The following is a 23,869-nucleotide window of genomic DNA, read 5'->3' on the forward strand; positions in this document are numbered from 1 at the left end:
GAGATTGGTCAGAAATATCATGCCGAGGGCAGCTTGTGCACAACTTTTTGAACCTTTCCCAATACTCATACAAGCCTTCAGAGTGCTTTTGCTTTATGCCACTTATTTCTCGACGGATGCCTATGGCTTTTGAGGTTGGAAAGAATTTTCTCAAGAATGCTCTTACCATATCAGCCCATGATGTGATGGATCCGGGTGGCAAGTAGAATAGCCACTCTTTGGCATAGTCTTCAAGGGAAAAAGGGAAGGCTCTAAGCTTGATATCGTCTTCTGGAATGCCTTGGGGTCTCATGGTTGAGCACACAACGTGGAATGCCTTCAAATGCTTGTGAGGATCTTCATTTTCTAGGCCTCTGAATTTAGGAAGGAGATGAATCAGTCCTGTCCTTAGCTCGAATGGTGCTGTCAATAGGGGATATTCAATGCATAAGGGTGCTTGATCTCCTGTTGGTTCAGCTAACTCTCCGAGAGTTCTTTCCCGTGGCTGGGGTGCTTGGATGGGCACGTTTCTTGCTTGATTTTCAGCTTCTACATATGCAGCAGGTGGTGCCGCCATTGCTGGATTTTCTGCCATGACCAGAAATTCAGTTTCTGGTGCTAAATCAGTGGTAGCAAGTGTGGTGGTGGAAGTTTCTGCTGGTGCAGAAATTTCTTCAGCAGGGGCAGTAGGTGGTCTGTGAGATGGTGTTGTTGATGAAGATGCTTTTGAGGCTTGGTTCCTCAAATTTGCTTGCTTCCTTAAGCTCTTGGCAGTTTTTTCAATCTCAGGGTCGTAAAGAAGTGTGTCTTTACGGCCAGACCTGGTCATAAAGGGAAAATACGTTAGTTTAAATCAAATCCCCGGCAACGGCGCCAATTTTTGATAGGCGGTTGTCGAAGCCGTCAAAAATAACCTATTATCAATCAACAAATAAATTTGCAGATAGTGGCAATAGGGTCGAACCACAGGGAATTGACACCAAGTATCTTCCTAATAATGACCAAGGCAAGTAATAACAAGTAAATAAAAGAGGGGGGTTTGTTTTGATGAGTTAAAAGCTAAAAACAAAAGAGAAGAATAATTTAAATAAGTGAGAATATCAATGGGAAAGAGATTCTAGCTGAAGTGTGAGTCTAATTCAATTTGTTCAGAATTGATCATTGATTTCTTGGATGCTCTTATTTATTTCAATAAGTTAGTTTAGGATGTGGAAGACGCTTCTCACAATCCAAATTCCTCCTTAATTCTAGTTTGATTAGGAAACGTTCGCTAATCAAACACTAGTTAACAAGTTGCCAAGGAACGTCCTTGGGGCCTTTGGCATCGAACAACTGTTAACTGCATGAAGACTTAGAGAAACCTAACTCTAACCTTGCCAACCGCGTGGTCAAGTTCAGATTATGCAACTTGATTAAATTTGTGTTTAAACAATCTAAACAATTACGGACCTAAACCATTCAAACAACATATTACTTATGCAATTAAAAGCAACAGGCCTTAATTGATTCTAAAAGCAAAGCAATAATTATAGAAAGAATCAGATTGCATAAATATTGAAACAAGCAAGAGTTCAACAATGGAGTATTAAACCTCCCAATTCATCACAAATTTGAATATTCTCAACTTCAACTAGAAAATAATGAATTTAGCCACTCATGGTGACTAAAATACAAAAATAAAGAAGAAAAGAAAGAAGGAAAGTTTCTGCTGTGTTGCTGGAGAATTTCCGAGGATGGCAGATGCTGGAAGAGATGATGAGTTGCCTTTGATGCTGCCCTTTTATAGCTGGAGAGTCCCAAGTCCAATTTGATTAGGGTTTTGTAATCTCAATTTGATTTGGTCTTCTTTGTAGTCTTTGATTCCTCTTTGAATTTTGTGTTTGATTGAGAATGGAACTCTCTAAGTGAAGGGCGTGGCTCTTGGGACTGATCTTGTGGTGTTTGAAGTGGACTTGGACTTCTTTTCTTTGAATTTCTAATTTCTGCTCTTTTCCCGCCTCTGCTGCATTTTCTGCTATTAAAGTGATTTGGGCAAATCCTGCGAGTGATTTGGGCAAATCACTTGCTCATTTTGCCCCAATCGCTTCCTGGGGTTTAGTCCAGTCTCTGTTTTTGTCTCTGCGAGTGATTTGGCCAGTTTCTGCAAGTGATTTGGGCAAATCACTTTGACCCAATCACTTTTCCAGCTTTTTCTTCACTTTTTCTCTAACTTTCCAATTTCTTCCTTTTCTGTAAAAACATATCAAAAACACAAATTAAGCTAGAAAAATGTGTAAATAAACAGTAGAAAATATAATAAAAATGTGGCTAAATTATGCTTGATCACTTTTCAATCTAAAATTGTATCTATTTATACAGTTAGGGTAGGTAAATTTGTTGCTTTGATAAATATTTTTGGTAATAATGGGATAAATCATCTTCAAACACCACCTTATACACCCCAGTATAATGGAACTGTTGAGCGTCGTCATTGTCATTTGGTTGAGACAGGACTTACACTTCTTCGGTCTGCATCTTTGCCATCTAAATTCTGGTCTTATGCTTTTCAAGCAGCTATGTATCTTATCATTTGATTACCTAAGCTTGTTCTAAAAATGTCCTCTCCATTTTTTAAGTTGCTTAAACAACAACCAAACTATACTAGGTTCAAAGTTTTCGGCTGTCTTGTTATCTGTATCTTCGTCCATATATTTATAATAAGTTTGATGCAAAATTACAACCTTGTATCTTCTTAGGATATTCATTGCGTCAAAGTGCATATTTTTGTTTTGATTATCAGCACCAAAAATTATATGTTTCTTGTCATGTGGTCTTTGTTGAGGACAAGTTTCCTAGTCAATTCTTGTTTAAGACAGCGTCTTTAGTATGGAGTTCTTGGTATGACTATAAAACTGAAATAGCACAATCCTAAACGGTGCAGTTTCAGTCTTCTTCAGAAAATCCATCTTCCACTATAATACAAGAAAACGAAAAAATTCAATATTCATTCCCTTCCAAACGGTGTTGTCTAGCGTTAGAGCTGGGACCGAATCTTCAATCGATCAGTCCACTTCTTCTCCGTTATCTTCTCAATCATTGTCTACACAGTCACCTTCAACCCATCAGTTTTCTTCCTCTCCATTGCCTTCAACTGGTCAGTCCTTTTCTCCGTTGTCTTCTCCAGTGTCTTCTTCTATGTCAGTTCCCAATCATAATCAATCTTCTGCGACTGCTTCCCAATTATCTTCTTCTGCGTTTGTTCCTCCAATTCGCACTCATCCAATGACAACACGATCTCAGAACAATATTTTCAAATAAAAAATTCTTCATTCAGTCACAAAACATCTTCTTTCTCCTTCTATTGAACCAACATGTGTTTCTCAAGCTCTCAAAGTACCTGAATGGCGACAAGCCATGTCCTTAGAATTTGATGCATTAATGAGTAATGGAACTGTTGCAAAGTATAAAGTACGGCTAGTTGCTAAAGGGTATAGTCAGCGGCCTGGAGTGGACTATGGGGATACTTTCAGTCTGGTGTTGAAGCCAGTCACCATTTGAGTTGTTCTAACTCTTGCTGTAACAAATAAGTGGAGAATTTGTCAATTAGATATGAATAATGCTTTTCTTTATGGTCCTTTACAGGAATAGGTGTTTATGAAATAACCAATAGGGTTTGTTGATTCTGATAAACCAGGCTATGTTTGCAAGCTTGTCAAAGCTTTATATGGTCTTCGGCAAGCTCCAAGGGCTTGGTATCTCGCATTGAGAAATTGTGTAGTTCAGTTTGGCTTTGAGCAGTCCAAGAATGTTCATTCCTTTTTCATTTATCAAAAGAACACTAAGGTTTGCTTCTTTTTAGTGTATGTTGATTATTTGCTCTTAATTGACACTTGCATAAAGTTTATTCGGATGTTCATTGATGAGCTGGGTTCTCGGTTTTCCTTGAAAAACCCACAGCAATTGAGTTTATTCTTGGGCATTGATGTTCAAACTACATCAGCTGGTCTGTTTTTGTCGCAGCATCACTATGTTAGAAAGATATTAGTTGCTGCTAGAATGGATGGCTCAAAGCCAATCTCTACTCCGTTTGCAACAATCACTGTTCTTTCGAAAAATGATACTACTACTTTAGAGGTTGATGTGACTGATTATCGTAAAATAGGAGCATTGCAATATTTAGCTTGGACGGCCAGACATTTATTTTTCTGTGAACAGGTTGTCATAATACATGCAAAGTCCAACTGATAAGCACTAGGAAGCTTTGAAACAGTTGATGCGTTATCTTAAGTCCACAGTTGACTATGGTATTCTGATTTCTCCACAGACTTTTCTTGTATTTCATGCATTCTCTGATGCCGATTGGGTAGGAGATCCGTCTGATAGAGTCTCTGCTACAGAGTTCCTATTGTATCTTGGAATTATTCCTATCTCCTAGACGTTTCGCAAACAGAAATCTACAGCGCGATCTTCTACAGAGGTTGAGTATCGTGCCGTTGCATTTGTTGCTTCTGAGGTTATGTGGGTACAGTCCTTATTGATTGGACTTTGAGTTTCTTCTTCTTTGGCATCACCTGTGCTATATTGTGATAATATTTCAACAACATATGCATGTCAAAATCCAGTGTACCATTCAAGAATTAAACATATAGAGATTGATCTTCATTTTATAAGGGATCTTGTTCAAAAGAACAAGTTACGAATTTCTCATTCATTTTCAAAGAACCAGCTTACTGATCTTCTAACTAAACCTTTGTCCAAGTCAGTATGCATCAATCTTGTGGGAGAGTATTGAATCATCGGTTAAAGATTAGTTTAAGTTAGTTTTAAATATATTTAATTGATATATTTGAGCTGCCATTTCTTATCACTTGTAACTGTTTTGTGATAAGAATAGTTAGGTTAATTATATTTGTGTATAAATATATCGTTGTAGATTACAGAAAATATATTTTTAAATAATAATTCTGTGTTTTTTTTATATTTTTCATTAAATTTAAAATTATTAACTCTATTTATTTATTTATTCTTTACCGACTATTATATATATATATATATATATATATATATATTTATTTATTTATTATCACTGTTATATATTTTACCGATCTGAAATTGAAACAAAGCAGTGAGCATCACGCTATGAGCCACTTTGATAAAAAAAAAATTGTGAATCTCTGGGTTAAAATATAAATAGCCTTTCAATCAATTTAAATCGAAATTAATGTAATTAATTAAGTAAATTAAATATTTTTTAAAAAATAAAATAAATGTGTAATTATCAAATATATGTAAGGTATATGTGGAAAGCTAAATTGTTTTTCCTCTTCCCACCTTTATTTTTACTATGATCTAAATTTATTATAATTATAAGAAAAATTCTGTAAAAAGAAAATAATTAGAAAAGTTATTTAAAAATTATAAATTACATTTAAAGAAATGTGGTTTCATAAAATTAAAATCAATTTTTACAAACAAATTTTTGAAAAACAAAATATTTTTAGAAAAGTTGATCAACACTACAAAAAAAAGACTATCAGTGACGGATTTTTCCGTCGCTGAAAGTCAAAAATCCGTCACTGAAACGTTCAGCGACGGATTTGCGACGGAATCAAGTCCGTCGCTTAAAGTCATGTCGCTAATTTTTTCCGACGGATTACAAGTCCGTCGGAAATATTAGCGACGGATTTCCGACGGATCTAGACTCTGTCGGAAATATTTCCGACGGAGTTTCCGATGGAAAATTCAGTCGGAAAAATTTAGCGACGAAAAATGTTTGTCGCTAAATCCGTCGGAAATTCCACTTTATCCGATGAACATTCCGTCGCTAATCCGTCGGAAATAATTAGCGACAGAAATTTTCCGTCGAAAATCCGTCGGAAATATTAACGTATTTTAAAAAATTTTCTCACAAATCCGTCGCTCATCTGTTAAAATTCGATCACAAAAAATAATTCTCTGTTTTTATTTACATATTCCCTGTATAATCAAATAATTTATAATTAAGAATCAAATTGAATATAAATTAAATATCATTCATAATAATTATAAGTAATGTTCATAATACTCAATAATATTCAGAATATTTAAAATAAATCCATAATATTTAACAATGTTCATAAAATTTAAAATAAATTCATAATACTTAACAATCGTCATAAAATTTAAAATAAATCAATTATACTTAACAATGTTCATAAAACTAAAAACTAATCTATGAATTTGTTGAACCATCTGATAGAGAAGTATAATCTGCAGTTGGATTATGCGGTGAAGATCTTTTTTTGTTCTTCAATGATTTCATCTGATCTTTTATTTGCTTTTCTATCTGCACTCGCATTTGCTCTTGCATTTGCTCTTGCATTTGCTTCATGTCTTGTTTCATTTTGACCCGGTTTTGCTCTAATATTTGTTCAACCTCCTCTAAAGAAAACATAGTTTGAGAAGGTCCTCCAGGATAAGCTGATGTGCATGAGAAAGAGGTAGTTGGAGTTCCAGATTTTGCAATATCAGAAGATCCAAAACCATAAACCCTCCCTTTACTACTTCCAGAAATTTCCATCCACTTATTCAAATCAAAAGCACAATTGTCATTCACATTTTCAGCAATGGCAGTCAAATAAGCTCCCTAAGTAAAAAAAGAAAACATAATCAACATTTCATGCACCATACACAACTAATGATAACATAACAAATAGAAAAATGATGTGATAACGATAAATAAGCAAAAACTAACTTACATCAACTCGTTGTGATTTTCCATCAATGAAAACACCTTGACTCCCCTTTTTTGTGTGAGTGGCACGAAATAGTTCAAGTTGAGTTGGTTGCCTACCTAACTTCTTTGCCTACAAAAAAGAAATAATCACACAACACAGGATGCACCACAACACAATATGCACGAATAATATCTAGGCATTTATATAAAAACAGAATTGTATAAATAAAAGTAAGGAATAAAAAAGTTATACCAATCTATTCTCATGAACCTCCAGTTTTATTGAACCACAAGAGTGTTTCGTAATAGTCCCATCTTTTTCTACGTTTCTATTTGCTTTACCAGCTTCTGATTTCTTTCTCCACTCTGGTGTACTCCAATATGCAACAAGTGCATTCCATATCTCTGCCTCCATCCAATCTGGTCCTAAATTGTATAGATAAGCAACATCTGTCTTCTTGTGCTTACGCAACAATTCACTCCTAACTCTATTAAGAATGTCTCGCAATCTTTCTTTTCCTACCTTTTCCCAAGCAGTTCGAATCATATCTTCTTCACTCTCATCCCATACATATCGACTCTACAAACAACAATTAGTGTTATGTAAATTTAAAAAACTTAAAATGCATATTAGAAATTTTAGAATATAAGTTGTATTTACCCGAAAAAGTCCGAAGAGCTCGTCTTTTGTCTTTAAAGGTATTTCTGACCAAGTTTTCCATGGAGCAGTGTAGCGCATCTTAATGTCATTACTGATTGATCTAGTAACTGTGGAATCTAAAAAGCTACAATATTTTTATACATAATTAGTAGTTGTAAGTAATAATACATATTAAATCAATTGCAAAAAGTTGTATATGACTTACACATTTCCTTTCAATCTGATCAATTGCCGATCAGACGGGTTTGATGGAATAGGATGTCCCAAGTTCGGACCTCTAGTTCGAACTAATGATGATGATGAAGTGTTTGCTTGTCCCCCTAATGCTGCTGGAGTGTGCTCCAGTGTTTCCTCTTGCATCTGTACTGGCTCATCTGTTTCATTCGTAGAGAGTTGCTGGCTATGTCCTCTACCTCTAGATGATACTGCTCTTCGAGGCATCTGAAAAAATAATTGTCCATTAGTTTCAATTAACAATAAAGACAACCAATATATAAGTATTTATGAATAACCTAAAATTATATAAAATAAAATTATAATAATTCATTTTAAAATTCAGTTAGCAATGGATTTCTAGTAACTATTTGATAGCAGATATCTTGTAACTACTTAAACTTTTATTTAACTGGAAGTTTTATATCCACATGATAAATTATTAGTCATAGAGTTTAATATTATATGGATAACTAAGAAATTTATTTATTCAATTAGGGGTGCAATCAGTCGGTTTAGTTCAAAATCGAATCGTATTAAAAAAATTGAAAATCGAACTATAAATTTTTTAAAGATCGAACCAAATCAAATTTTTAAATAAATCAAATCAAATTAAACCGATAAAAATTAATTTGGTTCGTTCAAAAACCGATTGGTTGTACATTCCATAACCTGTGTCCAAATGAGAAGAAAAATTTCTAAATACGTTGAGAAAAATTGATATTCTTAGATCATTTCATCCGACAGATATTTCAACAAAATTTTAATAGGATGCTCAAACAAACCACTTATCTCAAAATGAAATCACAAAGTATTTGAGAGATAAAATTGAAATCTCTAAATGAAGCAACATTTACATTAATCATTATATCAAATAATACAATGACAGCTGGACATAAATAAAAGAATTGTGTGTGATGGACATAAATAAATGGCTGAATATTTTGTATTAGTTGCTATTAATTTATTAAACATTTAAATTAGAATTATAACATATTTAACACTTAAATTTATAAAAATTATAATAATTAAACGTAAATTAGTTATACTAAACTATTAATAATTTATTCAAAAAACTAAAAATAAATTATATTCTAAATTTCATTAAATATACTGTGAATTTTAATAAGTTAATAAAGTTAATTATTAGATAAATATAACAATAAAATTTCAAATATATTTAATAATAAGTTAAATTATTTTTATTTTTTTTATAGATATCAATAATATAATTAATTTATATTTAATTATTATAATTTTTTAAAATTTAAATGTTGAATTATTATAATTTTAATTATATATTAATAAGTTAATCTAAAATAATATAAGAGTATAAGTATATAATTCTATGATAAAATAATCCGAATGACCATATTTATCTCATATTTCATAGGATAATTTTTAATTTAGTATCTATGTTTATTCTTATTTCATGACTTTCATATAATCTTATACATGAGTTTAAATGTAGTTTAGAACAGTATGATGGAATCTATCCTCAGTATTCAATTTTGATCCGATACTACAATTCTTATATAATTAGTAATTTTATATTTTTTATTAATAGTAAACAAAATAAATTTATTTGAATTTCAATATATAAGTTTCTTTTTCTAATTTTAATTAAAAATATCTTGTACAAGCAGGTGCAAAGTTCACCCGCTGGTGCAGAGTGCACCAGCAGGGGCAGCAGAAGTGCACTAGCAGGTGCAATTTTGCACCTGCTCGTGCACTTTTGGAATTACAAATACTCTTAAGCTTTTACAAATACTTCATTAGCCTATTTGTTTATTTAATTCCTAAGGATCTTGTTGACAGTGCACCTATTTGTTTATTTAATTCCTATGCTAATGTCTTGTAGAAGCTCAATCTTTTATGTCTTCTCTCTTTGCAAATAAAAGATGATTGTTTTTTCCTTCTTACTTCCCACTAACTCTTTCTGGTTTTCTTTTACTAATTTTTTTCATGTCTCCTATAGAGATAGCTGAGAGTTATTTTGAGTAACTCACTAAGCACACAACATAACCAATAAAATCCTGTTACTTTTTTAAATAAATTCAAATCTGTTAATTTATTTAAAAATAATTTTATTACATCATTCACTCATCACAGCACACACTCATCACAGCACACACACAAATAATTAGTGCCTTTGGACCGATTTTTTTTGGCAAAGTTTGGCAAGCTTCAATCTAATGTGAAAACCAAATAACCCATATCAATCTAGTTTAAGCAGAGACCGATTGCATCACTCCGTATCAATGCAATTCACTAACTTACCTGGAGTGGCGACGATCGGCAGCTGCAGCAGCGGGTGGCAACGGCGGCGACGGCAAGGGGACAGCGACGGCGAGGCGAAGGCAACGCGCGACACCCACGGGATCAGCAGCGACAGCGACGGCGACGGCGAGGGGACAGCGACGGCGAGTCGAAGGCAACACCCGACACCCACGGGAACAGCAACGACGGCGACGGCGAGGGGACAGCGACGGCGATGCGACAGCACTATGCGACACCCACGGGAACAGCAGCGGCGGCAGGAAAATTAGCAACAACAGCGACGGAAGGGCGACAGCTACTAGCGACAGCGACGGGAACAGCGGCGGCGGCGGCGAGAGTGGCAAGAAGCACGAATGGGCGCTGAGGGGCAGAGAGGAGAGGAAAGGGTGGCTGAAATTAAAAGAGAGATGAAAAGAAGATTAGGTTTTTTGCTTTTATATTGTTTGCTTTTTCTTACGGATTAGCGACGGAATAAATTTCGTCGCTAATATTTTAAAAATCCGTCGCTAATCTGTCGCTAATCCGTCAGAAAATTAAACATAAAGTATTCGTCGCTGATCCGTCGCTAAATTTTTTTTTCCGACGGAAGTTACTTCCGTCGCTAAATCCGTTACTGATACCTTGTTTTTTTTAGTGCAATTTCCATAAAAATTGATTGAAAATAAAAATTTTACCAAATATATCTAGAAAAGTTGACCCAATTTCCATAAAAATTAATTAAAAATAAAAATTTACCTATTTAAGTTCTTTATTCTATATATTAATAAATAAAGTAAAATATAATTCAATTTATTATTTATAAAATTAATATTTTTAGTAGCAGAATTTATAATTTTATTATCAATATATTATGTATTTAATTAATTTGTAATATGTTATAGTTTACATATTTATCTATAATTTTTAATAAATCTATTATATCTATAATATATGCATAATCTATTTGTAATATATATAAAAATAGAAAGGTGGAATTGTTAAAAAAAAAGCACGTGATTTTATTTGATAATGATATATTATTTAGTATTTTAATTGGCTGAAAATATAAAAATTTATTATTGTTTAATATTTTAAAAGCTTGAATATTTATTTAAGAATTATCATAATCTTTGTTGCTAAAAGAAAAACATTTTATCATAATTAGCTTTAAATTAATTAACACAATTTGGACTTGATCAATTGTGGAAAGTCTTCATCTTATCTGTGAACCGTGAAGTAGGGGTGAGCATTCGGTCGGTTCGATTCAAAATCGAATCGAACCGAATAAATCGAAAACCGAAATTTTAGTGTTTATGAAAATCGAACCGAATCGATTTTGATCAGAAATCGAATCGAACTGAACCGGTCTGATTCGGTTCGATTCGGTTCGGTTTGATCGGTTTTGATTTTTAATAATTTTTTTATTTTTTACACTTTATTTTTAATATTTTAAAATTTAATTAAAATATTTTAATCTTAATATGATTTAATTTCTCTATCGTATTGAAAAAACATATTATTATCACTAATCGGTTTGGTTCGGTTTTTTCAATTTTTTCTGATCAAAACTGAACCGAACCGAAATAATCGAAATTTCTGAAATTAAAAATTAAACCGAATTAAAATATATAAAAAACCAAACTAAATTTTTAAATCAATTTGATTCGATCGATTTTTTCGATTTGAATCAAATACTATTCACCCTTACCGTGAAGTAGACTTCATATGTAACATCGTCAATACGTGCTGACTGCTGACTGCTGACCAGTTCAAATCATTTACCCATCGTGGTCGTTTGACATTAATAATTTTATAAAAAAATAAATTTAAATAACTTCTTATAAAATTATTTATGATTTTATTTTTATATTTAATAAAAATTTTTAAAATTAAAAAATTTTGAATTTTATATTTTAAATAAAAATTTTATAAAAAAATTCAATTGAATTAAATTTTTATAAAATTTTTAATTTTAATATTTTATTAGAATTGAAAGTATTGTAGTCTAGGTTTTTTATTATTATTATTATTATTTTGTTCTATTTTATTGGAAAATGTTAATTCTAGATGACTGAATAATCAACGATTGGACATGCTTACTTTCCCTTCGTCTCCCCCTACTCTTTCTTTTCATTTTCGCTTTCCTTTGTCTTAGATTCTCTTCTCCACTCGGTTATTTAGTTCAAAAGAATATTTTATATTTTTAACATTTAAGTCAATAAAAAAATAGTTAAAGAAAAATATTTTTGTTATTAAAATAAAAATATATTATTTTTTATATTTTGAAAATTTTATTAAAATATTAATATATAAAATTATTAATATATTTTAATTTTTAAATTAAAATTAAATAATAAAAATAAATTATTTATTATAAAATATTTTATTTGATTGATATTTTTTAAATATAAATTATTTTTTACAAATAAATAAAATCTAAATCATTAAAATAAATAATAATAATAATATATGAAAATATTTGAAGAAAGATAAAGACATGGAGAGATGAATGGAAATGATGAAGAGAGAGACTGAAAGGAAAAAAAGCATGTAGGCTATTATATCCGGTGATAGTCATTCTCTTGATCATAATTTTAAAAACATCACAATCTAAGAAAATTCTAAGTCCGTTACTATTATTTTTCTTTTTTTAGCGTTCTTAAATTTTTGTATTTTTTCTTTTTTAATGATTTTTCATCTAAAATTATATTAATTTAAAATCTAGTTAATTAGTTCTTTCCTTAATTTTAACCATTAAATAAAATTAAAAAAATTTAAAGTGCCCATAATATATAGAAGGACTAATTAGTATATTTTTTAAAAATCTAATGGATCAATTAATAAATTTTTTAAAATCATAAAAACTATTTAATAAAATATTTAACGGTTAAAATTAATAGAGAGACTTATTGATAAAATTTTTAAAATGTTAAAAATATTTTAATATATCTTTTAAAATTAAAAAATTAACTAATGAATTTTTTTTGGTGCCATGGAGATCAAATAATAACTTTAAAGCAACTATTCTTACATTGGAAATTAGATTGTGACTTGGGCACATTAAACCAAAGATCCCTTAAACGGATTTTTCAGGTCCTTTATCATTTCTTTCCCTTCATTGGATAAATTATTTTTTTTAAAGAAAATATATTGATTCAAAAAAAATTTTAAAAATATTATTGTAAAAAGTATTAAGTTTCCATTAATAAATTTAATTTTTTTAAAAAAATTAATTATAAATTTTAAAAATAAAACTAAGCATAGTAAAATTTTGAAAATAAAAGTTAATTAAATTTTACTTTTGTTTTTCTATTTTATATGTTCTAATTTTAAAAATTCTAATAAATGAAAATATATATTACAGTTGTTCCATGTATTATAAAACATAATTAAACTCATTTAGATTAAAATTTATATACAGATAGGTATGAATTTTTTTATATGAAATTGGGTAGGCCATTTAAATTAAAGTGATCATGAAGTTTAGGCATTAAATAGTAACAAGGAATTTTCTTTTTTTTTTTTGAAAAAAATCATAGTCAATAGTATAAAATTATTAAAAATTTAATAATATTATCAATTTAATTAGAAATTTGGACTTGATCAATTGTGGAAAGTCTTCATCTTATCTGTGAAGTGGACTTCATATATAACATCGTCAATACGTGCTGACCAGTTCAAATCATTTACCCATCGTCGTCGTTTCACATTAATAATTTTATAAAAAAATAAATTTAAATAACTTCTTATAAAATTATTTATGATTTTATTTTTATATTTAATAAAAAATTTTAAAATTAAAAAATTTTAAATTTTTTATTTTTAATAAAAATTTTATAAAAAAAAATTCAATTGAATTAAATTTTTATAAAACTCTTAATTTTAATATTTTATTAGACTTCAAAGTCTTTTGGTCTAGGTCTTTTTATTATTATTATTATTATTATTTTGTTCTATGTTATTGGAAAATGTTAATTCTAGAAGGCTGAATAATCAACGATTGGACATGTTTCCATCTCATTGGATAGATAGTCACCCAACGATCCCAGCTCCATAATAAGGGGAGATATTTTATCATAGGACACGGCTTCAAAGCTCAATATCTTTCACTCTTGTAAGATTTCTCTCTCTGCATTTATATAAATCTTCCAGGATACCTATGTTCGAGGTATTGTAGCAGACTTTTGTTTTAGTGGTCGTGGTTGCACAAGTCTAGCTCTAGCGACTGTGCAACTTGTGATGGCTCGTAGCTGGGAGAAGGAAAGTAGAGGTACTATGTTTTCTAAGCCATCGCCTGAACTGAATCCAAGTAAAAGTATTGGGCCGAGGAAATATTCATATCAACAACTAGCAGACGCCACCAATCATTTCTCTAATAATCATCTTCTCGGCGAGGGTGGTTTTGGACAAGTTTATAAAGGATTGCTAGATGGTGAATACTATGCTATCAAGAAACTTAAAAATTTTCCGGACTTACAGTCTGGAGGAAAACTGCAGGATGAGATAATGGTTGTTAGCAGCGTCCGCCACAAAAATCTTGTTAAACTGCTTGGTTACTGCAATGAAGGGGCCAATAAATTGCTTGTTTTCAAATATTTTCACAATAAGTCCTTAAGCTCTCAGTTACATAGTGAGTCTCATCTTTCCTCTTTGTATTTTCATTATCGTTATGAAGATTAATATAAACTAAAAAGTAGTTTTGTAGAAAGCGATCAAAATTTGGACTGGCAAAAGAGAATGAATATCGCCAAAGGAACTGCAAGAGGACTGGAATATTTACATGAACATTGTAAGTATATAATTGTATCTAATTTGCTAATCTTAATTTTTAATTATCATTCAAGTGCTCAATCTATTTTATATATTTCTTTTTTGAGTTAATAATTTATTTCCTCTCTAACTTCTTTACTTTTTTTATATTAGGTGATGTTCGGATCATACATTTAGATATCAAATCAGATAATATTCTTCTTGATGATGAATTTAAACCAAAGGTAAAATAATTTTGATTATAAATATATATATTATAAATTTTTATTTATTTATAATTAAAGTTTTTTTCAAAAAGTTATATAAATTCGAAGAATTTGATAGTTGTATTTTAATAATAATTGAGTTTGATTTTTTTTTTTATGCTTTAACATTTTTAAAAGGTAATATAATAATTTATAAGAAGTTCGTTTTAGTTTTTATTTGTTAATTTGTTGTATTATTTCTTCTTTATTTAATAATGATTTAAACATTAATTCTTAAATAAAGATTATCAATAATGATTTTCTTTATTTAAGAAATATTATAATTAGACAGAAAAAGTTAGTAAAATTATAGGACTTCTAGTTTCATGATTGGTAACAATATTTTCATTTAAAATTTTATAGCAAGTTAATGACTAACGTCCTCCTTCATGGGTTTTTCTCAACCGTTAACCTTTGAAAGAAGTAAGAAATAGAGCAATTAATGCAATATATTTATAAAAATAGATATGCCATAATAAATTTATTAATCTTCTTAAATATTTTTTTTTTTCAGCTGGCAGATTTTGGACTTGCCCGATTTTTTTCAAATGCTGCTACTCACATCTCTGAATCAAAAATTATCGGAACCAGAGTGTAAGATAAACTTTACATGTCTAATTTGTAGTGCCATTATTTTGTTTTATTTTTAAAATAATTAAAATAAAATAAGAACAAATGAAACCAGATAGAAATTAGTGCTTTTTTAGATTTTAATTTTTTAAATCTCAACATAAATTTTTATTGTGTTTATTGCAGCTATGTAGATCCATTCGCAATAGAAACGAGACAGTATTCTGATAAATCGGATATCTATTCATTTGGTGTTATACTTTTAGAATTAGTTACAGGAAGAATGCCTATAGAAAATGGTGTTGATATTGTGAAATGGGTATGTAGTGTACTCTAAAAATTTATGATACTTAATTACATATGTAAAAGGTTTTTCTCTAATAATGCTAAAAAGGTAATATATATATATATATATATATGAAATAAGTATTCACATACAACTTTTATTTGATATTAATGCATTTGAAATTCATGTTTAGTGTAAACTCAACTTAATAAAAATATTTTTTTTATTAAATATCTTGCAGGCAAAATCTCGAATTAAAAAAGCTTTGAACAGAGAATTTGCAGCTTTTGTAGATTCTACATTGAGGTTTGATCATACAGAAATGTATCGAATGATTTTTTGTGCAGATGCTTGTATAAGTAATTCTCCAAATTTGCGTCCATCAATAAAAAAGGTAAAAAAAATATTTTTTTGAAATCCAAAGAAGGTAAAAAAATTTATTCATATATTATGTTAATAATTGATAATATATACAATAATTTCATTATTGCTATGCCATATAGATACTTCAAGCTCTCGAAGGAATTTTATCTCCAGATGAATTATCATCACAAAAAGGTCTAGATAACGGTGTAAGTAATTCAATTCTTGTTAATTCAATTGGATATTACATGAAAAAGCTAAATGTATGAATCATTTTATTAAGAAAATATTATTCTTATTATTTAATTTTTATAATATTAAAAATTTATGGTTGATTTTTCGATTTTAAAAAATATATTAAAATATTAATAACGTTTTAAAAAATCTATTAATTAATCTTTCAGTTGATTTTAGTATTAAATATTTTACTATTTAGTCCCTATAATTTTGAACATTAGTTGATCTCTTAAATTTTAAAAGTTTATTAATTAGTTCTGATGATCTGAGATCCAGAAAATAGGGTTTTACAATTGTAACACCCGGCTAGACTCCGGTATCGGGATTCCTACCGTCCGGTGGAATCTCGGATGTCGGAAACTTCTAGAAGGGTGAAAGCATGTTTTTATGAAATGTTTTCATGTTTTTAATGTTTTTAAGTACAAAATTAAATGAGTTTTGCATGAGTAATCTTTTGAGGAAAACCCAGGTTCGGCCGCCGAAAGTCAAGTTCGGCCGCCGAACATGCATGCGTTTTGGAGGCACGTTAGGCCCCCGAAAGCATGAGTGAGGGGAGTGCAGGTTTGGCCGCCGAACATTGCATGGATGCGGAGGCACATTCGGCCCCCGAACGTGGCCTGGCCAGCCACTATAAAAGGGTCCCTTTGGTCCGCACGGGCGAGCTTTTTCTCCCCCATTGTCGGCCAAGGTGAGTCTCCACCGCTCCTCCCTCAATCTTGAGTGTTTTCTTTAGATCTTTCATGGTTTTCACGGGTTTTAACTTCTATTTTGAAGATTTTCAAAGTTTTGAGCAAGTTTTGAGCTTGGAGACCCAAGGAGCTAAATCTCTCCCAACTCCAAGTTAGATCGCCTCTACTCTCGATCTTCAAGAGGTAAGAGTCGATTTCTGAGTTACATTATGTTTTAAACAAGTTTTATGCAAGATTTATGGGTAGAAATGCATGTTAGGGTATATGTTGAACTTATGGGTCTTTGATGCTTTGATGAACAATGTGGCATGTTTGATGTGTGTTTGAAGTGTTGTAGATGGAGTATATGCATGTTTGAGACCCCTAGGAACTTGTATGCATGCTTTGGTTGAAAAATATGCATGTTTGGATGGTTTGGAGGCGAAATGTGCAAAGGGAGCCAAGTTTCTGCCCTTTGGCAGAAACCAGGTTCGGCAGCCGAAGGTACTTTCGGCCGCCGAACATGGCTGGGGAGGCAGGCCTTTCGGCTGCCGAAGTTGCCCCCGAAAAGAGACTTTCGTCTCTGTCTAGCACTTTCGGCCGCCGAAGGTGCCGCCGAACCTACCTGAGTTTCGTCTCTGTCTGGGACTTTCGGCCGCCGAAGGTGCCGCCGAAAGTGCCCTGTTCAGCCATTTCATGCATATTTTCATGTGATGTTTTCAGGATATTTTAGGGGGGTTTTTGGGGGATATATATTAGAATTATGTTTATGTATGTTTGGTCCCTCACTAGAGTCCACCTGTGTAGGTTCGGACCCGAGGAACCGAGGACCCCAGCAGTGCTAGCTGCTACAGTAACTTGTCAGAGTCTTTAGAGCCAATCAGAGGTGAGTAGAATAAACCTTTAAGTTTTAAATTAATAAAATTATAAATTTTTGAGCATGTTCATGCATCATGATTACCATGTGATATTATAGGTTGCTTGCATTAGATTTCACGAAGATGTCGCATTGCATTTTTGCTGTTAGATGCGGATGAATGTTGAATGATCCATTAGCCCTTATGTATTAGGCATGGAAGTCCAGGTGAGCCTGCTCTACGCCCCTGGCATTATTCTATGGAAGTCCGGGTGTGCCTGCTCTACGCCCCCGGCATAATTGATATGTATGATATGACATGGAAGTCCAGGCGAGCCTGCTCTACGCCCCTGGCATAATTAGATTGTATGGAGGGCTATATGGTGACAAGTTCATCCATGATGTGGATTGTTTGTGATATGACGCATTTCATGAAGGCATGAAATTTTAAGATATAATGTTTTATTATTCTGCTCACTGGGCTCTTGTAGCTCACCCCTTTCCCCTAACCCCCAGGTGTGCAGGTTCAGGACAGGCCAGGAGGTCAGGAAGAGTAGATTTATACCTGTGTTGTAATAGTTAGTTGTGGACATGATAAATATTGTAATGTAAAGGTCATGGAATGTATTAATGATATTGAGGATTAGAGTTTGTGCTTGACCCCTTTGAATATTGTTATCCCCTTTGTATACATGATCTTTATGTTTTTAAGTTATGACGCTATGAGTCAACCAAGTTCTTATGTATGATGAGATACCCCATTGGAGTATTTGATGAGGACTCCAGTGGAGGTTTATGTTTATGTAGATGATTTTGTTTATGATGAGCTTGGTTGATATATGAGAATGTTTACAGGTTTATGAGTATTGGTGATCATGTATGGGATTAAACAGGTTTTCAGGTTATGTCAGGCTTGCTACGGTTCCCGGCGGCCTTATGCCGATCTGGATCCTAGCGCCGGTAGCGGTCCGGATTTTCGGGTCGTTACAGAGTGGTATCAGAGCCCTAGGTTCACATGGTCGGACCTATAGTGTGTCGGGCTCATAGAGGTTATAGAAGGGCAAGCACAATAGGAAAGATCATGTCCACTAGGATAGGATGTGGAGTCCTGTCTTGTATGATGATGTGCAATGCCATGATTATATGCATGTGCATTAACGATATGTTCTGATATGTGATGTATGTGATGAGGGTTCATGTATGCCCACATGAACCATGTGATGCTAATGTTTGTGCTATGTGTGCTGTTTTTCAGAAAACAGGATGAGGGGAACTCGTCGATCTGCACGATTGACTGGAGTGCCACCAGAGGATGAGGGCATGAGCGCCCGTCCTCCTACATTGCCTAGGGCAATGTCAAGCAGGTCCAACAGGGACAGAGCAGTAAGAGACCCTAGAAGGTCTTTGGACCTGGGAAGAAGCAGATCAGTTAGGGGGACTGTTCAAGGCGGTATGTCAGAAGATATGGGCGATGATATGGATGTCGATCAGAGGAGGGATGGCAGTCTGGGTGTTAGTATGTCAGAAGAGGGTATGGGAGAGTCCCAAGGGGGCACTCAGGCCTCGGGATTTGTTCAGCCACCTCACTACCCACCCTACACCCAAAATCCCGGGTATTCGATGGGAGGTACATTGGATTACCCTAGCTTCACCCCATATCCCACTCAGATGCCATACCCACCATACTACCCACCATACCCACAGTACCCAATGTATCCACCCCCACCTTACTATCCAAATCCAGCTAACCCTACCCCAGGGGATGCTGCACCTCCTCCACCACCAGCAGCACCTACTGTCCAAGCAAACCAAGACCCTAACCCTAGCTCATCTGGAGGGAGCAAGGTGAAGATGACTGATTATATGAAGTTGGGTGCTCCCCAGTTTGAGTCAGGTGATGACCCGTTTGTATATTTGGAAAGGGTCAAGATGATAACAGATGAAATTGGAGCTGATGACAGTAGAGCCATTCAGATGGCTGGTTTCACTTTGAAATGCAAGAAGGCCCGTGAGTGGTTCAAAAGCTATGTGAAGCCAAGGGTGGACAGTCTTTCATGGGAGGAGTTTGCTAATGAATTTGCAGGATGGGCTTTCCCTGATAGCTCAAGGGAACAGAAGATGATAGAATTTGAACAGTTGAGGCAGACAGAGGACATGAGTGTGGATGAGTACACCGACAGATTTTTGGAACTGTTGCCATATGCTGGACAGAATCTTGACACAGACCAGAAGAAGTCGAGGAGGTATATCATGAAGCTTCACTCCAGGTATTCCTCCTTGATTCAGTCAGCGGAAAGGGAGAGTTTTCATGCCATAGTAGATATGGCTAGGAGGATGGAGGCCAGTGCTATCATCGAGGGAAAAGTCAAACAATCAGTGGCACAGCCTTCTGGTTCCAAGACCCCAGGCTCTTCTTCTCTGAGTGCAGCAGCTTCAGGTAGTAAAAAGTGGGACAGAGGTCACAGGAAGTCAAAGAAGAACAAGTTCTGGAACAAGATCAAGTCAGGTCTGGGATTAGGCAGTGGCTCGAGCTCAGGTGCAGAAAATACAGTATGCATGAAATGTGGGAAGCCGCACAGGGGAGTATGTCGGTTTGGGACAGCAGCCTGCTTCAGATGTGGGCAGGAGGGGCACATGGCTCGAGATTGTCCAAGAGCAGCCCCGATGGCTCAATCCCAGCAGACAGCTTCGGGCAGTGTAGCACAGCCAGCAGCTCCAGCCATGACGCAGGCCAGTGGCAGAGGCAGAGGGAGAGGAGCAGCCTCTTCTTCAGCGGGCTATAGAGGTGAAGGTCCATCTGCACCAGCACGGATCTTCACAATGACACAGCAGGAGGCAGACGCATCTAACACTGTGGTGGCAGGTAATCTCATCATCGGGTGTTCTGATGTGTATGCATTGATGGACCCTGGTGCATCTCATTCTTTTATTGCTCCGAGGGCCGTGGAGAGGTTGGGATTGATGGTATCTGGGTTGGAGTGTCCTCTCTGGGTCAGTGGACCCAAGTGTGACCCATCAGTGGCAGAGTCAGTCTGCCAGTGTAGTCCAGTTTTTGTGGAAGGGAGATGCATGTCCGCCGACCTTGTGGTTCTAGAGTTGACAGACTTTGATGTCATTCTAGGGATGGACTGGTTATCTACCCATGGTGCTACCTTGGACTGCAGGGACAAGGTAGTCAGGTTCAGAGATCAGGATGGGTCAGAGGTCATCTTCAGAGGAGACAGGAGGGGTACTCCTAGAGGTTTGATCTCAGCTCTCCAGGCTTGTAGGTTGCTTAGGAAGGGATGTCAGGGGTATTTGGCCCATGTAAGAGAGCTTAACAGTCAGGTTAGAGAGCCCGCCTCGGTGCCAGTAGTTAGAGAGTTTCTAGATGTTTTCCCAGACGAGTTGCCGGGTTTACCACCTGCTAGGGAGATAGAGTTTGAAATAGAGCTAATGCCTGGAACTAGGCCTATCTCTATCCCTCCCTACAGGATGGCTCCAGCCGAGTTGAAAGAGTTGAAAGAGCAGTTGCAAGAGCTGGTAGACAAGGGTTTCATCCGACCGAGTACCTCACCTTGGGGTGCTCCAGTCTTGTTTGTGAAAAAGAAGGATGGATCCCTTAGACTTTGTATCGACTACAGGCAGTTGAACAAGGCCACTACCAAGAACAAATACCCATTGCCAAGGATCGACGATCTATTCGACCAGCTAGCAGGGGCGGGTTGTTTCTCCAAAATAGATCTGAGATCTGGGTATCATCAGCTAAGGATAAGGGAAGAAGATGTGCCGAAGACAGCTTTCAGGACCAGATATGGGCATTTTGAGTTCGTTGTGATGCCGTTCGGGTTAACCAACGCCCCTGCAGCATTCATGGATCTCATGAATAGAGTGTTTAGACAGTATCTGGATCGCTTCGTTATTGTCTTCATAGATGATATCCTAGTGTATTCCAGAAATGCGGAAGAGCATGCCCATCATCTGAGGATAGTTTTGCAGACCTTGAGGGAACATGGCTTATAGGCCAAGTTCTCCAAGTGTGAGTTCTGGTTAAGGAGCATCTCATTCTTGGGGCATATTGTATCAGAAAATGGGATTGAGGTAGACCCCAAGAAGGTAGAAGCTGTAGTTAACTGGCCTAGACCCACCTCAGTGACAGAGATCAGAAGCTTCTTGGGTTTGGCAGGTTATTACAGGAGGTTCGTTCAGGACTTCTCGAAGATTGCAGCTCCTTTGACCAGATTAACCAGGAAGAATCAGAAGTTTGTATGGACAGACCAATGTGAAGAGAGTTTTGAGGAGCTTAAGAAGAGGTTGACTTCAGCACCAGTGTTAGCTCTGCCAAACAGTAATGAGGACTTCACAGTGTTCTGTGATGCATCCAGAGTAGGATTGGGTTGTGTGCTTATGCAAAATGAAAGGGTGATTGCTTATGCTTCTAGGCAGCTAAAGAAGCATGAGTTGAATTACCCCACACACGATCTTGAGATGGCAGCAGTCATCTTTGCACTCAAGATGTGGAGGCATTACCTCTATGGGGTAAAATGTGAGATCTTCACAGATCATAAGAGCCTGCAGCACATCTTGAGTCAGAGAGATTTGAATTTGAGACAGAGGAGATGGGTAGAGCTGTTGAGTGACTACGATTGCAAGATTCAGTACCATCCGGGTAAGGCGAATGTCGTGGCAGACGCCCTAAGCCGGAAGTCACTAGGCAGTCTATCCCACATCACGGCAGAGAGGAGACCAGTGGTAAAGGAGTTTTACAAGCTCATGAATGAAGGGCTACAGTTGGAGTTGTCTGGTACAGGCGCCTTAGTTGCTCAGATGAAAGTGACGCCCGTGTTTCTGGAGCAGGTGGCTCAGAAACAGCACGAGGACCCAGAGTTAGTGAAAATTGCCAGGATTGTTCAGTCAGGCAAAGATAGTGAGTTCAGATTTGACAGTAAGGGGATCCTCCGCTATGGGAGTCGATTGTGTGTACCAGATGACATAGGGCTAAAAGGAGACATTATGAGAGAGGCTCATAATGCGAGATACAACGTTCACCCGGGAGCCACCAAGATGTATCAGGATCTGAAGAGAGTATATTGGTGGCCAGCTATGAAGAGGGAAGTGGCACAGTTTGTGTCAGCCTGCGAGGTATGTCAGAGGGTGAAGCTGGAACATCAGAAGCCGGCTGGAATGCTTAACCCGCTACCTATTCCAGAGTGGAAATGGGAGAATATAGCTATGGACTTCGTAGTGGGGTTACCGGCGACGTCCAACAGATTGGACTCCATATGGGTGATTGTGGACAGACTCACCAAATCTGCTCACTTCATCCCTGTCAGGAGTGGCTATTCTGTTGACAAGTTGGCGCAGGTGTACGTTGATGAGATAGTCAGACTGCATGGGGTTCCTGTTTCAATAGTGTCAGATAGAGGGCCCCAGTTCACCTCCAGGTTTTGGCGGAGTCTGCAGAGTGCTATGGGTACCAGGTTGGACTTCAGTACTGCCTTCCATCCCCAGACTGATGGACAGTCAGAGAGGACCATCCAGACAATAGAGGACATGCTCCGAATGTGCGCGCTAGATTTTGGCGGTTCTTGGAGGCAGCATCTACCTTTGGTGGAGTTTGCCTACAATAACAGCTATCATGCTAGCATCGGGATGGCTCCATATGAAGCTTTGTATGGGAGGAAGTGCAGGTCACCTGTTTGCTGGGAAGAGGTTGGAGAGAGGTCCTTAGCAGGGCCCGAGCTAGTAGAGATCACCAGCAGGGTGGTGCCCATGATCAGAGAAAGAATCAAAACTGCTGCAAGCAGACAGAAGAGTTATGCAGACCTTCGCAGAAAACAGGTAGAGTTTCAGGAGGGGGATCTAGTGTTGCTCAAGGTGTCTCCAATGAAAGGGGTGGTTCGATTTGGGAAGAAAGGTAAGCTAGCTCCACGGTACATCGGACCCTTTGAAGTCTTGCAAAAGATTGGGAGTGTATCGTACAAGCTGGATTTACCTGCATCGATGGAAAGAATCCATCCGGTTTTCCATGTTTCCATGTTGAGAAAGTTTGTGTCAGATCCGGACAAGGTTCTTAGTGAGCCTGATGT

At 35.3% G+C, this 23,869-nt stretch overlaps 2 protein-coding genes across 2 annotated transcripts; one reads left to right on the forward strand and one right to left on the reverse strand.

Annotated features, from left to right (window-relative positions):
- Window positions 1-5,919: 5,919 nt before the first annotated feature.
- Window positions 5,920-8,586, reverse strand: LOC110607635. Its single transcript, XM_043961884.1, has 7 exons — window positions 8,475-8,586; window positions 7,540-7,861; window positions 7,335-7,458; window positions 6,927-7,253; window positions 6,696-6,803; window positions 6,374-6,583; window positions 5,920-5,934 (listed from the first exon to the last, which is right to left on the reverse strand). The coding sequence occupies exons 2-7, from the start codon at window positions 7,773-7,775 to the stop codon at window positions 5,920-5,922; spliced, it is 1,020 nt and encodes a 339-aa protein (XP_043817819.1). The 5' UTR covers window positions 7,776-7,861; window positions 8,475-8,586.
- Window positions 8,587-13,910: 5,324 nt separating this feature from the next.
- LOC110607636 (proline-rich receptor-like protein kinase PERK15) lies at window positions 13,911-18,695 on the forward strand. The gene is made up of 9 exons (XM_043962174.1): window positions 13,911-14,436; window positions 14,512-14,595; window positions 14,730-14,800; window positions 15,336-15,415; window positions 15,578-15,710; window positions 15,919-16,071; window positions 16,181-16,249; window positions 17,753-17,831; window positions 18,318-18,695. The coding sequence occupies exons 1-9, from the start codon at window positions 14,046-14,048 to the stop codon at window positions 18,356-18,358; spliced, it is 1,101 nt and encodes a 366-aa protein (XP_043818109.1). The 5' UTR covers window positions 13,911-14,045; the 3' UTR covers window positions 18,359-18,695.
- The last annotated feature ends 5,174 nt before the right edge of the window (window positions 18,696-23,869 follow it).

Source organism: Manihot esculenta, chromosome 11 (assembly GCF_001659605.2).
Source record: "Manihot esculenta cultivar AM560-2 chromosome 11, M.esculenta_v8, whole genome shotgun sequence".
NCBI lineage: Eukaryota > Viridiplantae > Streptophyta > Magnoliopsida > Malpighiales > Euphorbiaceae > Manihot > Manihot esculenta.

Excerpts from the sequence above, each read along its gene's own strand:
- LOC110607636 (XM_043962174.1), top strand. The coding sequence starts at position 14,046 with ATGGCTCGTAGCTGGGAGAAGGAAAGTAGAGGTACTATGTTTTCTAAG. Across the intron at positions 15,416-15,577 it reads AAAATTATCGGAACCAGAGT|CTATGTAGATCCATTCGCAA; the intron begins GTAAGATAAACT and ends TGTTTATTGCAG. Across the intron at positions 16,250-17,752 it reads AAAAAGGTCTAGATAACGGT|GTTCGGACCCGAGGAACCGA; the intron begins GTAAGTAATTCA and ends CCACCTGTGTAG.
- LOC110607635 (XM_043961884.1), bottom strand. The coding sequence starts at position 7,775 with ATGCCTCGAAGAGCAGTATCATCTAGAGGTAGAGGACATAGCCAGCAA. Across the intron at positions 7,459-7,539 it reads ATCAGATTGAAAGGAAATGT|CTTTTTAGATTCCACAGTTA; the intron begins GTAAGTCATATA and ends AAAATATTGTAG. Across the intron at positions 6,584-6,695 it reads GAAAATCACAACGAGTTGAT|GGAGCTTATTTGACTGCCAT; the intron begins GTAAGTTAGTTT and ends TTTTTTACTTAG.